This window comes from Suricata suricatta, chromosome 12 (assembly GCF_006229205.1).
Source record: "Suricata suricatta isolate VVHF042 chromosome 12, meerkat_22Aug2017_6uvM2_HiC, whole genome shotgun sequence".
Taxonomy (NCBI): Eukaryota; Metazoa; Chordata; class Mammalia; order Carnivora; family Herpestidae; genus Suricata; species Suricata suricatta.
Genome location: NC_043711.1, coordinates 79895046 through 79916399, shown reverse-complemented (window position 1 = coordinate 79916399; position 21354 = coordinate 79895046). Strand labels below are relative to the sequence as shown.

At 44.5% G+C, this 21354-nt stretch overlaps 1 protein-coding gene across 2 annotated transcripts in view; it reads right to left on the bottom strand.

The window, feature by feature from the left end:
- Positions 1-2905: 2905 nt before the first annotated feature.
- Positions 2906-21354, bottom strand: part of CSNK2A1 (casein kinase 2 alpha 1) — a 59210-nt gene continuing 40761 nt past the window's right edge. The window contains exons 8-14 of one of the 2 annotated variants that reach the window (XM_029916438.1): positions 19381-19491; positions 18126-18227; positions 16385-16485; positions 15495-15643; positions 14416-14502; positions 12307-12455; positions 2906-3220 (exon numbers count right to left, since the gene is read on the bottom strand). In XM_029916438.1, the coding sequence (XP_029772298.1) occupies positions 12340-12455; positions 14416-14502; positions 15495-15643; positions 16385-16485; positions 18126-18227; positions 19381-19491 (666 nt within the window). In that variant the 3' untranslated portion in view covers positions 2906-3220; positions 12307-12339. Of the gene's footprint in view, positions 3221-11085; positions 12456-14415; positions 14503-15494; positions 15644-16384; positions 16486-18125; positions 18228-19380; positions 19492-21354 lie in introns of those variants that run through there. The other variant, XM_029916437.1, reaches the window with a different exon arrangement.

Here is a 21354-nt window from a genome sequence, read left to right as displayed (position 1 = left end):
AGGCGTCCGCGCGGGCCCCGCCCCCGCGCCTGCACGTGACCAGCTGCTACGCTCGGCGGACGGCGGGCGGGGGACACGCGCACCGGCGCCCGACGCGGCGAGTGGAAGAGCGAGGGGCGCCCGAGGGGCGCCCGCCGCGGAGTTCTAGCCGCACTGTAGAGCCCGGCACACTTAAGTGTGTTCAGGACCAGATTTTGTCATTTCTTCTGCTTTTCTTATCTGTAAAGTGGTACTGATGATGATGATGAAAGTACTGAACTCACAGAATTACTGGGAAGTGCTTCGAACACTTAGAAGAATACAGTCCCTGCTCCACAAGTATGGGCTATTAGTTTTGCTTACCAAGGGTTTTCCCTCCATCTCACCTCCCCGCACGTGCTCCTGTCATCATACGTGGCGACTTCAGGGTTCAGCAGAACCATCGCACACAGCTCCGCAGGTGATGCGGTGCACGACGTCAGAAAGTGCCGTTAAGACAGTTATGTGAGCAGTACACACCCTTCGACTGGCAGGAAACTGGTCACTCGTCCAAAACGAGCACCTGTTTTGTCAGGTCTTTGAATATGGAAAATCCCAGAAACGGAGAGATTCCTGATTGAGTGTAGAGCACAGGGACACAGCTCGATTCTTGCCTGCAGGAGTGAAGGGCCGGAGACCGGCTCTCCTCCCCATCCCAGCTCTAGGGCTAAAGCGTGTAGTCCTTGCAAAGCTTGGGCCGACTCATCCTCTGTAAAGCAGGGGAGTGGCTGGCTCTTGGGGGAAAAGGGAGAGGGAAAAGCTACTATCAAATGCCCCTAAGCTGGAACAACGTGTCCCAGAGGAGATCACCAGTTCTTGTGGAAGGCTGGTATTTCATCTCTGGGCAACACATTGTCTAACTACAGTTCGTCACCGTGAAGCCCTAAGTGACAACAGGACCAGCAATGCCAGTCATTTAGCCTCATAATTCCCCATGCCCACTCTCTTTGAAAGAAGCAGTAAGTGGCAGATGAGAATTTTTAAAAAGCCTTCCCAGGCCAACAGAAACCTGCCTGTCATTCGAACATTGTGATGGCCAGTGCCCATTGCCCTGTGGCCTGGGCTTGGAACCTGTAGGTGAACCAGGGCCCACTAGGCCGGCCTGCCACCGGGCCCAGGACACCAGGAAGTAGGAGTATCTTGAAAGACCCTAAATCACAAAATAGAGATGGAGCCCATTTGTTTGTCCAACTACTATTCACCATCCTTACCCAGACCAGGCCAGTATTGGGACCCCAAGTAAGGAAGCTTTGTTCTCTGCTCCCCAGGACAGTTCAAGTTGGTAGGGGAGATGGACTCAACTTACAAGAGGTAACAAGTTCCAGGAAAGGGGGGAAGAAGCTTAGAGGGTTACAGAAGCCCAAAGGAGCTATTATCCACAGAGGCAGGAGAGGGTGATGAAGGAAAGTTTCCTGGGGTAGTGATCTCTAAGTTTATATAGATGATGAATAGCAGGATTAAGTCAGCTGATATAGGGAAGCGCGTTCTAGGCTAAGGAAACACAGGCATCGCCGTGAAGGTAAGAAAGCAAACCATAGCCTAGAAATGAAGTGGTTTAGTGTTCTTTTTTACAGCACAATATGAAGGGGAAAGTGGACTATGACAGTGGTGAGGGCAGAGAAGTCAGGTAGGACCTCTTAAACCATACTAGCATTTGGATTGGATGCAGTCAGCAGGTGGAATTAAAGAATTTTCACAATCAATGGGGTCTTTAAAGCCATCTAGATTAATCCTCATCGACAATGGAAGAATCACCTCCACTTACCCGCACAACAAATGTTTGCGGAGCACCAAACCTGGGCCAGGTTGAGCTGGAATGTAGAATGATGGATATTTATTTGGTTTTTAGCTTCTAATGGGCAAGAGAGACAAGTAACCAGGAGATTGTAAAGCCAAGGGAAAAGAGGCCAGACAGGAGACAACTCTGAAGTCTAGCAGAACATGGAGAATTCCAGAAACTGACTCATGACTGAGTGTAAGGGACAAGGGAATCAGGTCTCTGTGGTAGGCAGGATTCTAAAGTGGTCCGCAAGATTCCCACTCAATGCTATACATGGTTGTATAAAGCCTTCTCTTTGAGTGTGGGCAGGACTTGTAGATACGATGGGTTTTTCTCTCAAGAATACATAATGTTACATGGCAAAGGTAAAGAGGTTATGCAGACATAATGAAGGTTCCAAATCGGTTGACTTTGAAGTAGTCAAAAGGGAAATTGGCCTGGGTGGATTTAATCAGAGAAGTCTTTCAAAAGAAGGTGCAGGCCTTCCTGCAGGAGAAATTCAAAGCAGCAGAGACAGTTTCTTGTTCATTTTTAAGAAGTAAACTTCAGGGTGCCTGGGTGGCTCAGTTGGTTAAGCGTCCGGCTCTGGCTCAGGTCATGATCTCATGGTTCGTGGGTTTGAGCCCCGCATCGGGCTCTGTGCTGACAGCTAGCTCAGAGCCTGGAGCCTGCTTCGCATTCTGCATCTCCCTCTCCCTCTGACCCTCCCCTGCTCATGCTGTCTCTGTCTCTCAAAAATAAATAAAAAGCATTACAAAAAATAAAAAAAAAAAGAGGTAAACTTCCATGTTGTGGAGAGGGCCATGTAGCAGGGAATGGTGAGCAGCCTCAAAGGATGGAGGGCCTCAGTCCTACACTGCAAGGCACTGAATTTGGCCAACAGCAAGCTGGGAGAGGACCCTGGGCCTTGGCTGGGATCAGAGACTTGGTGGACAGCTTGGGATTCTAGACTGGTGGACTCAGGGCAAAGGACCCAGCTACCCTGCACTTGGATGCCAGAGCCGTGGAAAGACAATATATTTGTGGTACTTTGTTACACAGCAAGTGACTGAAAATCACAGCCCAAACAAACTCAGGCAAAAAGCTTTATTGGTTCACATAACTGAAAAGTTCTTGCCCTTCTGCATCCTTTCTCTGTCTCTCAGCTGCTCACCTCTTCCTGTTGATCGCACTCACGGGACAGGTCTTGGGTCACAACAGGGCTCTGGCCAGGTCTCACGTCCTTCTACATCTTATGCTGCGAAGAACAGCTGATTTGTCTTTGTCCCAGCATTTCCAAGAAAAGTCAGAACCGGTCTTGTTGGTTCTGTCACATGCCTGGGCCTGTACAAGTCACTGTGGCCACTACATGCTGATTGCTTAGGCCTGAGTCTCCTGTTCCGCCACGGGGCCGGGGGTGGAACCCTGTACAGAACTCCGGGGCTGACGGTGAGAAAGAGGCGGAGAGGCCAATTTCAGTGATTGACCTCGGATTTACAACACCCCCCTTTAGACAGGTTGCCTTCAAAAGAGATCCTGCCTCGTGTACAGAGCCCTTACAAAAGTGGATTCCCATTTCCTCCCTTCTGTTCTTCATGCTGCTTGTCATATACTTTAGTCTTTTCCATTACTTTGAATCCCTTCCTTCTCTCCCCCTTCTCCTCCCACCTCACCTCTACCCTGCACTTGCAGAGAACTACTACACTATATTCTGTCACTAGAGACTAGTTTGCATTTTCTAGAATTTTTACATGGACGACCTCAAACAGTATGTACACTTTTGTCTGGCTTTCGTTCAGCATCATTATTTCAAAATCGATCCATGTTATTAGATCAAGTTTATTCCTTTTATTGCTCAGTGTTTCGCTGTACAGATATACCATCATTCATGCATACATATTTTTCATTTTTACATATATTATTAATACACATTCTAAAGGATGGGCCATGAGCCAACAATGGCTTTAACAATTTTAAATGATTAGGAGGGAAAAAGAAGAATTAACTCGTAGCACGTAAAATTGCGTGAAGTTCAAATCTCAGAGTCCACAGTTTTATTGAAACGCGGCCATGCACATTCACCTATTGTTTACGACTGATTTCATGTCAAAGCAGTACAGTGTTTACAAGAGGGCACGAAAAACCTAAAGTATCTGCCTGCTCCTTTATGGGCTTGCTGACCCTATTAGACTTATATCAAGGCAATTCAAACATTTTAAATTCTGCTTTCATTTATTCCATTTCCGGCATTCTTAATTTCATTGTGGGTCATCTCTGCCTGGTTTCATATTCCTTCTGCCTCTTGTAGAAACAGGTCTTCTGGCAATGTATTCTCTGTTTCTTTCCTTAGAAAGTCTTTATTTATCTTTTATTTTCAAAGATATTTTCACTGGGTGTAGGACTTGGAGTTGATAGGTTTTCTTACAGCACTAGTCACTCCATTGGCTTGTCTTGCATCATTTGGTAATTTTTAGCATCCCCGGTATATCCTATGTCATGTTTCCTCTGGGCTGGCATTTAAGATTCTTTTTGTTTTAGCATTTTTGATATGCTTAGTGTGTGTAGAGATCTGTTTGGTGTTCTTTGAACTCCCTGGGTCTGTGGCTTGGTGTCTGTTCTTAATATCGGAAAATTCCCGACCTTTATTTCTTCAAGTATTTCTTTGCTTGTATGAATTCATTTGGCCTCCTGCGCTCCAACAACCCACCGGGAGAGGCGCATACCCTGTGAAGCTGTTGCATCTTCAGCATGGGTCCCGGAAGGAACCGCATGGAGCAAACCAGAGTCTAATAACACAGAAGCCCAGCCCAGCCTTAACCTGAAGCAGAGCTGTTGGGCTGAACCCAGTTTAGATCAGCTGAACTAGACCTATGGTTGACCTAGAGATCTATGTGGAAGAGTTAGTGTTTTTGGTGAGAGGAACAAAGAGCAAGAGAGAAAGAACGTCTATCTATGATGACTGGTTGGAAACCTAGAGAGATTTTTGGCAGCACAGCTATGAAAAGGCAGTCCAGGAAGCAGAGCTGGGCCAGGAGACCTGGGTGATGCCAGGCACAGGCTGTGGTAGCTCAAACTTGCTAGGGCTGAGCCTTTTCCCTAACCAGCTCTAGCAACCCTTCCTCTGGGAAGGCTTCCTGGACCATTCTCTCCGCCCCAAGTGCGCAGATCGCGTTTTTCCGACATTTACCTTAAGCTCACCTCCCAGAGGCAACTACAGTTAGTATTTTGTTTTCTTTCAATCTTTTTCTCTTACAGTCTGTTTCAGTTTCTACCTTGAAAGACCTTGAGGTGGTCTCCTGTCTCCCTTGGGGCATTCAAACCCTAGCCCCAAGCCTTAGTATAGCCCATGTGTCTCCATGCCTGGGGTCTTAGGGGTCACTGTGACTTCCAATATCCACTTACCTTCAGGATGAATTCTGTCTTCCCTTCTGCCACCTGGGAATTTCCATTTCTTTCTTTGAAATTGGCTATGTATTTGGAAGTAAATTGTTATTTTCGTCAGCATCTCCATGTATTTAGAGCAAGAGGTAGGTGGTTATTGAGCGGCTTGGTCTGCTGTGTTGCTTGGCCATGTGATTTTCCCCGGAAACAGTTTTTAAAAAATACAGTTGTCCCATTTCCACAGTTTTGTTTCCCACTTCTCTACTTGACAAGAACACATTTCCCCTTGGGCTTATGTCTCTCTCTTTTTTTTTTAATGTCTCCTCTTTCAATCTCCACTGTTTAGCACAGGGCCAGGCTGATGAACACCAACTGTTTGTTGAAGGGCTTCTTATATAAACAAATGAAGTCTGGAAAGACCAGTCAATAAGGGGAATGTGTAAGGGGTCCTGGGCTGAGGAGGACAGGGGATGGAAGAAGGAAGGTATGCACCAGAGTGTGGAGAGCTGTGGGTATGTAAGCTTCTTGATCAGAAATGCACCGTGGAGTTCCCAGAACTGTTCCTACAGAAAGAAGCAAGGTCTTCCCTTTCTAGGTAAGTGTACAGATCCGGAGCTGAGAGGACTCACAGGGGGAGGCCAGGAGAGCATTTACCAGCTGCTGCTGCTTGTCCTTTTTCTCATTAGAGAAGAAAAGAAAACTCTGTCAGAGCGGGTGATGCAAGAACGAAGCTGACTCAGAAATACCCAATCCCCTCAGGAATTTCTCCAAGAAATGGATTGGCCATTTCAGAAACTCCCATCTGGAGACATTATTACATCAAGACCACGAAGAATCCCTTGGTGATTATCATGGCCACAGGGAGGCAAATCCATATGGAAATTTGCTATAGTGCAAGATTATTTAGCTTTCGGAAGATCAATTAAATATTCACAGGAGACAGAGTGATATAGTCTTAGAAGGAATGAGTGAGATGGGGCAGGTACAGACAAGGTAATGCTGGCCTACATGCTAATTAGAAACTTGACTTACATTGTTAAAAATCTGTCACATGTAATGCATGGATTTTTTTTAATGTTTATTTTATTTTGAGAGAGACAGAGCATGAACAGGGGGAGGGGTAGAGAGACACACACACGCACACAGAATCTGAAGTAGGCTCCAGGCTCCAAGCTGTCAGCACAGAGCCCAACATGGGGCTTGAACTCACGAGCTGGGAAATCATGACCTGAGCTAAAGTTGGATGTTTAGCCAACTGAGCCACTCAGGGACTCTGGATTTTTTTTTTTTTTTTTTTTTTTTTAACGAAGACACTTTAAGACCATCTACTGTGAAACTGAAGGAATGAATGCACAAATCTATGGCCTCCCTATACACGTGACATTGTCTTTCTGTGTATGAATCTACATAACTGTACATATTCAGAATGGAAATGAGCATTTGGTCCACCTGCAGCGTGCGCCAGGCACTTTCTAAACACTGTTGAATCTGAACCAGCACCCTATGAAACAGGTATTTAGACCTCAATTTTACAGATGCAGAAAACAGTAGGACCGCTGGGGCAGACAGGAAGAGAGGAGGACATGATCAGGAAATAACAGGGCAAAGGGGGCTTCGTCTGTATTGGTGATGCAGACTTAACCTGAACAGTAGGCTCACGGGTGTGTTACAGCTTCTTTGTAGCTGGCCCAGGTCCACGATGTTTGATGATAATTTAAATCACTTGTGATGATTCAGAGAGATTATGTGACTGACCCCAACCCTACACACAGACAGAACTGTTTGGAACCAGAACACCTGAAGTTCTACTAGGCTACTTTTCTGACGTGGTTCACTTTAGCACACACTCACAGTAAGGTATGAAATCTAAAGAGTACTTGAACACATGAAGATTGACTCCAGAACCAGATTATCTTGTGACACCCTCTATATGTCTATTTTACATGGAGAACAGCCCGAATTTCCCATTACTATATACAAGTGATGGAAAGGAGTTAAGTTAGCATCTAAGTCTACTAAATTGGTAAGGACCATTGCTTAGTCTTCGGCCACTTAGGATTTCACCAAGGCCTCACTAAATAAACATTCTCTTGTTAGTTCAGTCTGGCCCGTGGCTTATAATTATAGCTACAAACTTTAGGGCAAGATTCTTTTGATCTTGAGATGCTCTTTATGTAAGATTACTTTCATTACTTACTGTGTGTGCACGCTCGCACACGTGTGTGGTGGGGGGTGTGTAGCAGGTGGAAGTGGGAGCCGGGGATGGAATTACCAGGTAGTGACCTGCTATGTGCTAACCATTTCCCTTGTGCTACTCCATTCAATCCTCTCCAATCCTCAGGGATGCTGGCGTACTTTCTGAAAAGTTTTTATGAGGATGCACAGATTGGTAAGACATACAAGGTCAGCAGGGAGTGCACATGTAGGTGGAGAGAGACAACAATACAAGAAAAGTTCAGGGGTAACACGGGAGAGGGGCAGGGGATAGTGATGGGAGTGGGGGAAGCAGGCTGAGGGGCCATGAGATAGGGCGGAACATCTGCTCAGATCAAGGTTTTCAGCCTTGTTTTTCTGAGGAGGGAACCGGGGACTACTTTACTTCAAAGTCCTTTGGTTAACGTTTTCCCTAAGCAGGAAAAGGCCTGGGGAGACAGCCTCTCTAGCAAGCATGTCCCCAGGGACAGTCAGCCAGTCCCTATTGCTCAGGCACAGGGAGGAGGGGATTACCAGCAGCGGGGGAGGCCAGGACTCCCTGCACAATTTCCCAACCCAACCCTGATCCTGGAGAGAATCTGCTGGTGGGAATCTGGAGGCAGGGGTGAACAACTAGATTCTTCCAGGAGATGTCCAATGGTCAGTTCTAATTATAACCACACTTGACAACAGGTGAGGCAGGATGAAATGTAAAGACTTAGGGGAAATGAAAATCCCCCAATCTGTCAACCAGTCTCCAGTTTTCTCAACTATTTTAGGACTATGGTAATTAGCCCTACTCTGAAGACAGTTTTAAAAAATAGATTGCTCTGTCTCTAAAAGGCCCACTCCAGCAATTTAGTCTTCCTGTCTCCTGCATAAAATGGAAATTCATGGAATTAAGTTCAGGGAAATAAAGTTCACGAAAGTTAGAATTTCGGATACAAGGTATTACACAATAGTTCCTCTCACCTAAACCACGCACTTCAACTCCCGATATTAGTAACATGTGGATGTCATAAAATAGTATGAGATGAACATTAGAGGAAACTGCAAGTTTGGGATAACAGCATTTACTCTGATTTCAATTCGTTAAAATTAAGGAAGACCAAACGGCACTTCAAATACATAATCTTGGGGCATCTCAGTGGCTCAGTCGGTTAAGCATCCAGCTTCGGTTGAGGTCATGATCTCATGGTTTGTGGGTTCAAGCCCCGCGTCAGGCTCTGTGCTGACAGCTAGCTCAGAGCCTGGAGCCTGCTTCGGATTCTGTATCTCTCTCTCTCTCTCTGACCCTCCCCTGCTCGCACTGTCTCTCTCAAAAATAAAAGACATAAAAAAAATATTTTTAATTAAAAAATACATAATCTTGCAGAATTTACTCATTTGGCACTGGTAAGCAAGTAAACTAAAATTTACGTCTTTGATCAGCTCTTTATGTAGTTTCTGCTTAAGCTGCCAAATACGTTCCTGTGAGCTCATCACCAGAACATCTTCGTTCCAGATCCCAAGGCTCCAAGTTGCCTCCAGGGGTAAGAGATCTTCACAGCTGACCTTTCAAAGAGCTTCCTGCCATTCGCTCAACACTGATCTTTTCTGCTAATGAACAAGCTGTCTCTGTGGACCTTTTTATTTAACCATCCCGCAAACTGTCTAAAATCAGTGTCAGAGCTGAAAAGGAACTCTGAAGATGCCTCATCCAATCTCACCCTGATGAGCACACAGAGGTCCTGGGGGGGGGGGGGTCTCAAGAAAGGAGCATACTGTGAATCACTTGCAGAGTCAGGACCAATCCTCCATACACAGCAGGAGGCCAGGGAAATAAGGTTTATTGAGGGCGTAACAGGTGCCAGATACTTGACATTTACTCTCATTCAGTCCCAAGAAAGCAGTAGCCCCATTTTATAGATGATGAAACAGATTCAGAAGTTAAGTAACTTGCCAAGCGGCCAAGTGTGGGACAAGGGCAAGAATGAAGCCAGTCCTGTTTAGCAACAACATCACGCTTTCTTTACTGAACCTTGATGTCAAAAACGTCCAGACGTCAGTGCTCCTCAACCAATCTTAATCCATCCCATTTCACATCTTCATCAACTCAGTATTAAATTCAAAACACACGAGAACTAAGCCATCTATCACAGACGGTGTCGGTTTGGAGAAGCATACTGCTCAGGCTGCAGGGACATTTCATTTGTTTCAATGTTTTTATTTAAAAAAAAAAAAATTAAAGACCTTCATGGCACAACTTCTTCCCAGCACAGTTATGTTTTAGTCATACCAATTACAATACAATTACAACCAATAAATCAAGGGGACGAGGGGGAGCTTCTGACTTCAAACTTAAAAAAAAAGGGGGGGCCACTTCAAACAAAGTTAAAAATTACTTAAAAAACCTTTCAGAGTTAATTGCCAACACAACTGTCTTATACTGGCATTGCGTTTCCTGCCATCTAGTCACCGCAGACACAGGCAGCGCTGAGAAATAAAGTGTCCCAGTACAAGGTGTACAGATGAGGTAATTTACAACAACACAGAAGTTGTTACTCTGTAAAGCCTTGCCCCCCACCCACCTGCCCAACTGGGTCTTCTTTTTTTCATGCTTCTGCAGTGACTCCTTAAGTAGCATTTTGAAAACGTTTATTTATTTTAAAAGGCTCTCGGGTGGCATTTCAGAGTCCTCTGCATTCACCTTCCGTCTCTTGCGAGGCCTGATGCGTGTTAGGAGGTCCAGCTGTCTGCGGCCCCCATCCCCCCGGCCTCAGCCACAACTAGATTCTCTGAGCTACAAGGGTGGGATGCGAAGTCTCCATTTACAACCCCCTCCCCACCTCAAAAGAAAGAATTCATTAGTCGTCAATGTCCTGTTCAGATCACAATCCAGTGCAAACGTAATCACAAATTGCATCTCTGGCACATCCGGTGCTTTTAGCTTCTGCACAAAGTCGACATGGTAACCCCCACAGCACTCTCGGGCATAGAAGGGTCAAGAACAATAAATATCCCCTGTAAGTGGCCACAAGAAAGAAAGCCGCCCTGCCACACAGAATGTGTTCCCTACGGTTGAGAAGCGTTATAAAAGGAGGCTTTCGCTTCCTCTAAAGTTTCCCGTTATAGTCACGAAAGCCACCACCTTGATAAAGTTACTAGAGCCAAGATGGGTTATAAAGTTAGGTAAGTTCATTAAATTCAACTCCTGAAACAATTATGTTTGTCTATGGCGCCCAAGCAAGAAAGGCTTATGATCTATAAAGGTAGGAGAAAGGGGAACTAAGACTTTAGGCCTTAAAATATGTTGGAAGAATTTTTCCTAGTTCCCACAAGCAGCTACTGTAATGAAAGAACAGGAGAAAATACAGAGCTGATGGTTTTGCTATTGTGCTTAAAAAACTAGGCTTCCTCAGTGAAGCACCTGATAAACTTAGGTGGTTGGATTACAGTGGAAAATCCACTTTACACACACACAAACACACAAAAACTGGCGACTTTTCCATCCCCAATCCCTGCACTGCTGAGACACAAAATGAGTTTTATGGCAAAGGATCCTTAATCCCCAGAGACGCTTTGGCTTGTGGTGCTTTTTTAAGGCCTCTCTGCCCTGCCCGGTACCATGGGTCGAATGAGGGGTGTATAAAAATGGGGGCCTTGGGAAGCCTCCACGGTACAGGGCTGAAGGCCCCTCAGATGTGAACGTGAGACACCCACCCAGCGAGACCTTTACACAGGGAACTTAAATCTAACCTTGATAAATAAAACCAAACGTTTATTTACACCAAAGAATTCCAACACTGGATCTTTCACATATGAAGGACAAAGTATTATATATATACACACAGCAAGGGATGGCAGGGCTGTAACAAGAGAGTTTATAGTTTCCCACAATTACAGGTCTACCATTTCAGTTTCACTGGAGATAGTGGCTCTGCTCCTCGCTCTCAGTACATTTACGAGACTGAGGGGCAGGTCTTCGCACTGGATGGCATGTGCAGGAAGGGGAAGAAAGGAAGAAAAGAAGGTAGGAAGCTTAAAACGAACTCGGTGTGGCCACATCTTCCATTAGCTCCGAAGAGTTGCTAGCGTGAAACCTACATAGACAATGTTTGTTTCTTTTGTAAAAAGCAATAAATTAAGCCCAGTAACTAACTGAATTCAAAATGGCCGAGTCAAAGAAAACCAGAAAAGATTTTGCCTCTCACTCCCACCAGCTACAGAGCATGTGGGGAGATGAAAGGGGAAGGGGCCCAAGGTAAGGAGACCAAGGGAATTAAAAATTTTAAACTAAACTGAAACAAGAAGCCTAAGTGAGTTGGATTTAGGGTGAGGTTAATGAGACATGATTCAGACTGAAGTTTTCAGGACCTGTCTGCACTCTGGGTAGATTTTCAGCATCTCAATGAAACTATGACATGTTTCCACTGGATTCACCAGGACAACCCAACTGAAGCACTTGGAGTAAAGCGATAAAAGTGACCAGCAGCACAATGCTCTTGTAGGTTGGGTCCTCTCTTCCTCCTTCTTTCCCACCTCCCTTGAAGAAGCTACAATTTTGTAATCTCTGGAGAAGAGCATGAGATAGAAATCCCCCAAAGTGTGGGGTGGTGGGGGAGCAATGGTGGACACGGGAAGAGATCTCCACCCAAACGCAAGCAGCCGGGATTGAGGCTGGTTCATCTTTGTTCTTAAGTGATGAGAAATTAAATTTAAAAGGGGGGAAAATTTTGTCCGTGAAATATTCCACCTGCAGATAATTTTTCAGGGAATCCCCTGAGTTATGAAAAGTTCGAGTTAAAAAAAAAAAGGAAAAAAAAAAGAAAAAAAAAGAAAATCAGCCTATTATAATTTTTTTATGACTGAACTACTATAAATCCACAAGCAACGGTTCAGACACGGTGCTTCTGAAGTACTTCCCCCTCCCCGCCAGGCGCAAGCTGCTTTGCGGAGGGCGGCGACTCCCCCACCTCTGCTCAGGCATCAGGAGACGGGAGGGGCCGCTACTGCGGAGCGCCCGCGGCAGCTGGAACAGGCATCCCCAGGGGGTTGGCGGCAGCAATCACTGGCGAGCCTGCCAGAGGTCCAAGGGGTGAAGGGGTTGGCACTGAAGAAATCCCTAGAAGATAACAGCCAACAGTGAGCCAGACAGCAACCATGGAGATCGTAAGTCACCAAGTTTTCACAGTACCCGTTTCAAAAGTGACACAACAGTTATTCTACCTCTTTTTTCTTCTTGCAGTCATCGCTCCATCCAACCTGGGGCTTGAATTTACGACCCCGAGATCAAGAGTCGCATGCTCTTCTGACGGAGCCAGCCAGGTGCCCCGGTATTTCTTTTTTGCCTGAAGTCCTCAACAAGCCAGATTTTTACAAATGAAATCTGATTTCAAATTAAAATTAATTTCTAGTCAATTGAGGAGACAGGTAAAGAACTCTAAGCAGTTTGTACAAAGCACACTGCTATTAAATAGCAACTATCCTTGAATTAAAACGGAGGCCCATCTCCAGGGCAGCGCTTTCCAGCCGCACACTCGGCTCTGGAATCTCTGTGGACAGGGCAGTTGCTACCACAAGTGGCTAATGAGACCTTTCAATCTGGCCAGTCCAACTAAGGAACTGTGTTCTAAATTTTTTTCAATTTTAACTAATTTAAGTAGTCGTGTGTGGCTAGTCACGATCTGCTGAATAGCGCGAGGCTGGAGCCAGGGCTCACGTGTTCTTGTATCGTGCTGCCTAGCTAGCAGGCAGCTTTTGAAATTACCAAGTCGTTTTCTGTGGGGAAATGCTAAAATAGTGTTTTGGAATTTATTTCCATTTGTTTTCTTCTAATCATCTAATGACTAGAATTACCTGTTAGATTGCTCTCCTCAATCATTCAGTTAATCTTCAAATTGTTATATATGTACTCTTTGAACAGGCACTAAATTCTCATGGTTCAAAATACCAGAAGTGCAGAAGTGTATACAGTGAAACATTCCTCTTACCCTTTTGCTTGGCCAACTTATGGTACCATTTTTGGGGGGTATCCTTCCAGAAATATTTTATACACATATGTGAATATAATTATATAAGAATGTGCATATAAAAACCATATATAAAAATGTGATTGTATATTCTTGCCCACTCCTGGTCTTGGACATGGTGCTGCACCTTGGTTTTTTTCATTCCACATTATTATTTTGGAGTTGGGGGTATACAACATGAAACACTCATTCTTTTCTCTGGCCATCTAGCTTTCCACTGAATGGATATCCCATAATTCATGTAACCAGTTCCTGGCTGAGAGTTGGAAAGTTTTGCTATTACAAATAAGGCTACAATCGCAGCCCTGGATTTGGATATACATCATTTTACCCAGGGGCAAGATACCTTGAGGACCCATTCTAGAAGGCAGCTAGTCCTATAAAAAAAAAAACAAACTGTGACAACAATTCTTTGAGGGTGTCTGATTAAATGTTCTGACTACAAGCATACCCATAGCGATGTTACCTACATGCAGAGTTCCTAGGAAATAAGTCTATTGTTTCTTTTACAGGAAGTGTGTATTCTATACACAAACTCGATTTAAATCAAGAAGACTCAACAATAATGAAAAATCACTTCATACAAGCCTTTCCAATTTGCTAGGCACATGACAGATGCTCTGGAAATAACGGGGAACCATTCTTATACACATGTCTATCTATTCACTTTTAGCCACCCCCAATTTCATAGTCTTGTTTCTGAGGATCGTGCAACTACTGTCACTCTAAACTGTGAGATCAAAGGATCTCCTTTTACTCTTCATAGTTCGCTGGGACTTGCAAGCCTCTCTGTGAGAAATTTTTGGGACTCTGGCCTAGAAGAGACTGTTGATACCCTAACTCAAGGCAGTGTCACTAAAATAACCAAATGTCAAAAAGCATTCAGAAATCTGGTGGGAAGACCACGCAGGTCGGTATTGTCATGAAGATAAACATTATAGAAAATAGAAGGGCCACAAGAAATTAGGCCACAAAGAGGAAGCAAAACTAAAAATAACTGATTTCTACTTTCCCCCCACCCCCCATCCCAGGAAAAGTTACCAGCGAACTGACCTGACATCATATTGGCGCTGCTGACAGGCGTACTGCCCCCCGGCATGCTAGATGAGCCCATTCGAGCCTGGTCCTTCACAACAGTATCTAGAAAAAAGCAAAAGGGTTAAGGTGTATTACACTCGAAGGTAATGGTCTGAGGCCTTAGAGCAGCCATCCTCATTCTCTGTATTTTCTTTATAGTTTATGTTATTCCCAGAACAAAGTAAAGTGGCAAGAACCTGCACCATGAATTAGACATGTAGCTTTCCTATCAAACTGTGGTAAAGGCCAACTCTTACACCAAAAGGGAGGAAGATGTGGTAATTACCCAGAGTAGAGCGGATGTAAAACAAAAATGCTCTGTCAGGCCAGGACAGGACCACTGTGGTGGAGGGGACAGTGTTTATCGCAGCCCACAGCCCAGCCGCTCAAGCACGCTGCCAGCCGGGCGAGAGCCACAGGCTGAGGCTGCCGCCACAGACCTCGCTCTCCGTCTCAGCCAGCCGGGCACTTTGCTTTGGGTACAGAAGAGTGGGCAGGACTGTAATCAGTTAGCTATAAAACCATCCCACCGCTCCCCAAGGAGCGGTCCAACGTTGAGGCTACCACCACCGTGAGGATGGTGTGGGACTCAGTGGCACTCTCACCCAGGACAGCACAGTTAGCTATGCTCACAAACCTAGGTCAAGATGTTCATACGATAAGATACTCAAGCCTCCTTGGCTCTCTCCAGTGAAGGAGCACCAGACAAGGTCAGATAAAGGTTGCTGTTCTAACGCAACCACCCGAGATGAGCCGCCAAGAAAGATCTCCCACACAGGAGGTCAAGCAGTTTGTTCAGGAGTGATCATGTGTCCAGTAGCCTGTTAAATAACTACAGTCCTCCGGACAGTTCTGCAAGACAGTTGGCATTGCCGTTCCCATCTGAAGAAACCGAGGCTCACCATGAGCAAGGAACTTGACGGCAAGCTAAAAGGCGGTTGGGATTTCAATTCTGTTGGGCCCAGAGCTTTCTCCACAACATCTATTCGCCCCTGCCTTGAACAGTGTGCTGGGCGGGCCTGCACGGGCTCTGTGGACCCGACAGTTGGACTCACAGAAATAGGGGTGCTCCATGGCCTCTCTCGCGGTGAGCCGAGACTGGTGGTCATATCGTAGCAGCTTGTCTAAGAAATCCAAGGCCTCAGGGCTGACAAGGTGCTGGTTTTCACTGTGGACAAAGCGTTCCCATCGCTTACGGGAGTGTCTGTAAAGCCAAAGTGGGAATGAGAAATAGACTGAGGGGCACAGAAGCCCACCAGTGCACTCCTACATTTTCTTTAGTGGCTAGGAGCCCAGCCACTAGCAAAGACAGATCAGCACTCAGGAGAGTAGGTCATGTCCCACTCTGCCACTAGGGACACAACAAAGCTAATTGGAGACTGGAAATAGCAGTGTTGCAGAAAGGAGAAATCTGGGTCCTCACAATTCCACACAAAATAATTCAGGTTACTTCATAGGATTAAGGGCTCTTGTCCCGTGTGGCAAGGAGGTCAGGTGGCTGGGCGGCCAGGCCTCTTTCCCACCCCCACATCAGTTCCTGGCATCTCTGCCACTTGGCCAGCAGAAGCCTTTTTTCATCAGGCAAGTCCATCTCCTCTGGTTAAGTGAGGAGTCTAATTCCTACTGTCAGCGTTCACTGTTTGCAAATCAGTCTTGAAGCATGCATTTTCTTTTTTTCTATTTCTCTCTTAGGGAGGGTTTTGTCATTTGGAGAAACAAGCTAAATCAAGAGATTTTTGGCTTTTGACTTTTAGCATTTCATTCACTTGACAGGAATCTGCAACCATAATCTCCACACACTCAGACTCCTGGTAAGTGAAATCTGGGAAACAGGCCATTTGGTACAATCCTTTTACCAGAGGCCTGCTTGTGCAGCACCCTGCACGGCCAGACCACCGTACACTCGCAGTGTTGGCAAAGAAAACATAACTATTTTATGACTTACCTGCCCAAGATATCATTGAAACGTGGATCTAATTCAATGTTGTATTTGTCAATATAGTCATATAAATCTTCTGTCCCCAGAACCTTGGCTATCCTCACCAACTAGGATTGAAGAGACACAAAAACCCACACCACAAACACATTACATAATCAAATCAACCAGCTGTAAATGAATTAACAGAAAGGGGTCACCATGGCTACAGGTAGGAATGCTAACTTCTAACAATATATTTCAAATTTCTTTGCATGGCAGGAATGGATTTCCATATAAAAATTCTCTAAGTCATCATTCAATGTGAAGCTGTTGGGGGAAAAAGCAAATAATAATAATAATAATAATTTTTTTTTAACATTTATTCATTTTTGAGAGGCACAGAGTGTGAACAGGAAGGAGCAGAGAGAGAGGGAGACACAAAATCTGAAGCAGGCTCCAGGCTCAGAGCTCTCAGTACAGAAGTTGACATGGGGCTTGAACTCACAAACCCGAGATCATGACCTGAGCCGAAGTCAGGCCGCTTAACCAACTGAGCCACCCAGGCGCCCAAGGAACTGGTCTTATAACCCGTTTTCTTCCCCTTGAAATGTCTCCTGGCCAAGCACTGCCCTACCTCACAGCCCAAGTGAAGATGTCCTTTCTTTTGGGAAGCTGCTCTTGTACATTCAGACCACTCACTCCCACCACAACTGCCTCTTCTAGCTGGTCTATGATTCTACTCTGACATTTATGACTATAACTTATTTCCTTATGTGTTCAGTTCCCTTATTGCATAGCCTACGAACTATTTGGGAGAAGGAACTATTCTTTTTTTTCTGTATTGTTCAATCCTGCATGGTTCTGACAATAGGTTTACTGATTTTAAGTGAATTCAGGTGGTATTCTTTGACTCCTTACAAATGGTCATTTTGCTCAAACAAGGCAACAGTACCTTCCACAAGGTCCTAGAATCATTCCACATTCTCTTGAAAGAAATGGCCCCTTGATCTTTATGGGGAAGTGGAGCTAGTATAAAAAACATCATTTATATTTCTACTGACAAACATCAGCCTAACTGTAGAAAGAGATGAAAGGATCACAGAAATGCTACACATAAACCCAACATGTTGGTGGAAACAGCTCTTTAATGAAAGCTTACACTAGGAGATTCTAAGGTGAAGTTCTATTTCTTAAACTAGTATTCCTTTAATTGTATATGCTTTATAAAATAATTTTCAGGGGCACTTGTGTGGCTCATTCGGTTAAGCATCTGACTCTTGGTTTCGGCTTAGGTCATGAGCTCATGGTTTATGAATTCAATCCCTGTGTTGGGCTCCGTGCTTCTGTGCTGACAGCGTGGAGGCTGCCTGGGGTATCCTCCCTCCCTCTCCCTCCCTCCCTCCCTCTCTCTCTCTCTCCCCCCCCCACACACTCTCAAAATAAACTTATACAAGTCAAAAAAATAATAATTTACACATATATTTTGCAATAAAGCAAGCACTGCAAATTAAGAAGACTAAGAGAAAAACTGATTTCAAAAGGCTCCCAAAACACCAATCTGAAAATCAATGTCAGTTTGGCTGAATAAGCAATAAACTGAAAATTTCTGTAGGGTCCAGCCTAGGAGATTCTGAATTAACAGGTCTCACTCAAGTGAGGGCCGGTCATGTGTATTTGTGCAAGATCTATAGTAGTTTCTAATGGGTAGGCAGATCTGACCATCATTAAGTTAGACCAGTAAGTTCCCTAATGGAAACAAAATTATCACCTGATCGTAATTGTCATGTCCATGGAAAAATGGCTCCTTCCGGAAGATCATACTTGCCAGCATACAACCCAAGCTCCACATATCCAAACTATAATCATACATCTGCATTAAAGTAAAAAAAAAACACAGTTATCCTACGTGAAATATCTTGTCATTTCAAAATAAAATACTGCTTTTACTATTAAAAATATGCATTACTCCAGAGACTCAAAGTCCAAAAGTCCAAAAAACCAGAAACATCTTCACATTTTTTTTTCCAGTCTTTATTATCTATATGCCTGTTCCAACCCCATTTCAAAACAATCTGTATACTATTTGGAATTACTCTTTTCACTTACCTAAGAAGGTCCCAAACTGTTACAGCCCATGAAAACCTTTTAATGCACTTGTTTTAGTGCATACATGTTTGAGAATTTAATCTTTAATTTCTCCTATAAGTAGATAGTGCTTTGTTTTTTATCACCATTATAATGTTGTGAGGAATATTTTTATGCATAAAATGTATTTTGGCCTCTGGGTTACAGCCTCAAGACCCCAGGAAAGCCATTTCTAGGACAGAGTTTAAACTTTTCAGTGTGTCTCATAAGAACACCTGGGAGGGGCAGGCATGAAAGATGCTCCCAAGGATTCTGTTCCTGTGAGGAAACAGAGGGCTTTTGTTCCTTTTTGGTAAAGGGAAGGTCTTTAGAATATAGTTTAGGAAGACCACAAGAGAACATTTTGAGTTTATTTTAAAATTGGTTAAACCTAGGGGCACCTGGGTGGCTCAGTCGGTGGAGTGTCTGACTTCGGCTCAGGTCATGATCTCACGGTTTGTGGGTTCGAGCCCCACATCAGGCTCTGTGCTGACAGCTAGCTCAGAGCCTGGAGCCTGCTTCAGATTCTGTACCTCCTTCTCTCTCTGACCCTCCCCTGCTCGCGCCGTCTGTCTCTCAAAAATAAAAAAACACAAAACTGGTTAAACCTAGCTTAAAATTCTCAAACTAGCACTGGAATTTGACTCGAGAAAGTATCTCTGGTGTACCTTCTCTTCAGTTAGGATCAAATGCAGATCTATTCATATTCTCCTGATGTTATGAAAATATAAATAATACAAGTTATGAAGGATGAACTGAAATGATTTATATTTTACATTCATATGAAAGAGACAGCCACCTATGTGTATAAACGGCCTACCCCAAAGCACAAAACGACATTTTTCACAAATCACGTGCCAAACACAGGACCGAAACGTGACGCACCCTTCTCCTCTCACCTGATAGTCTACAAGCAGCTCAGGACCTTTGAAGTATCGGGAAGCAACTCTGACATTGTATTCTTGGCCAGGATGGTAAAACTCAGCCAAACCCCAGTCTATTAGTCGTAGCTGAAAGAAAAAAAGGAAAGAATAGGCCATGAGCAGTTTTATCCTTCGTGCCACCCCCACATTGCCATTAGAATACTCTTAAAACACCAGCCATGTCACACTCCTGCAGCCTTCCCAGGCAGGGACTGCCTGTTCACTGCACTTAGGATGAAAACCAAACTTCCTCGCCACGCATACGGGTCCTCCAGGCTCTAGTTCCTGTGCTGCAGGGAGACTTACAGTTTCTGAAAAACACCATCTACTTGGCATTTCTGCACAATTTCTCAAACTGCTCCTCTGACTAGAATGTCTTCTGCTATCAGCCTGGACTCCTACTGAACATATTCCTATTTTTTGAGATATTTAAGTTAGCCCTTCAAGGAAGTCTCTTCTAATTATTCAAGTAGGACTAACCTTTGCCTTTAGTCCCCTGGACCCCAAAAATATTTCTTTAATAGAACCTACAACTCTTTATTGTACATTCATTTTCTATCTTTCTTTTTCAATATGCCCTGTAAGCTCCTTAAGGGAAGAGACTGTGTAAGTCATTTCTGCAATTTTTAGAATTCAACATAATGCCCAGTACACACAAAAAAATAAAAAATACTTGCTGAGTGAGTGAAATAAGGGAAAAGCCCACAAACAGTTCTGATTAAACTGAATCCTCAAACTGGAAGAAGCAGTAGGCAAGCCCAAGAGCCAACCCTGTTTGCTCACTGTGCGAAGCATGACCGTGAACTGAAGTAGTGCCAGATCACTCTGGGCCCATCTGTGCGAGTTCAGTGTTAACTAGGTACAGTGTCTTCCGGGTGTCAGTAATGAATGGAAATGTAATAAAAGGTAGAAAAGAAAGCATAACCTTTATACGCTTTTTCTTTTTAACCCCTGAACATTAGTGGTTCAGAGCTCTCCCTTACATTTTTTTTTAAATCAACAAGTACTCCCGATGATCTAGTCTGTGGCTTCACAAACAGCACCTCAGCCTTTTGCCCCTAGACCCTCCAGCCTGTGCCTCCTGCCAGTGGACTCTTTTAATTCTTTTAATCAGCCAACGGACATATCCAAACAAAACCTCTTGATTACTCCCTGCAAAACCTGCTTTACCCACAACATCTCCCCTCTCAGTTAAAGGTAATTCTATTCATCCTGTCATTCAGGCTAAAAATTTTCACCCTGGGTTCTTGTTTCCCTTACATCCCATGGCAAACCTGACAAATGGCCCTACCATATTCTGAGCATCACCATCACATTCACTGCTGCCATCATCATCTCTTGTCTGACTTCCTGCAACGGTCTCTTTTCCTAACCGGTCTCTTTGCTTTCCCTCTTGCCCTGCACCTCTATTCTCTACAGAGCAAAAGCTTTTCATTTAAAAATGATTATAGTGGCGCCTGGGTGGCTCAGTCAGTTAAGCCTCCGATTTCGGCTCAGGTCACAATCTCTCATTTGTGGGTTTGAGCCCTGCGTCGGGCTCTGTGCCGACAGCTCAGAGCCTGAAGCCTGCTTCTGATTCTGTGCCTCACTCTCTCTGCCCCTCTCCACTCATGCTCTGAATTACTCTGTCTCAAAAATAAATAAAACATTAAAAAAAAGATTATAAATTCATGCAAAATTAGAGGTGTTCTGTGTATCCTTCACCCAGTTTCCCATAGCGGTCACAGCTTGCACAGCTACAGTACAATACCCAAATCAGGTAATTGATATAAGCATGATTCAGGCAGATCTTATATATTTTTTCAGTTTTATAAGCACGCATCTGTGTGTAGTTCTTTGCGATTTTATCACATGTGCAGAGTCCTAGAACTTCCAGACGACGCAGAACTGTTTACTCACCACTTATGTCCCTGTGCTATCCCTTCCCCTTACTTCCTAACCCCTGGGACA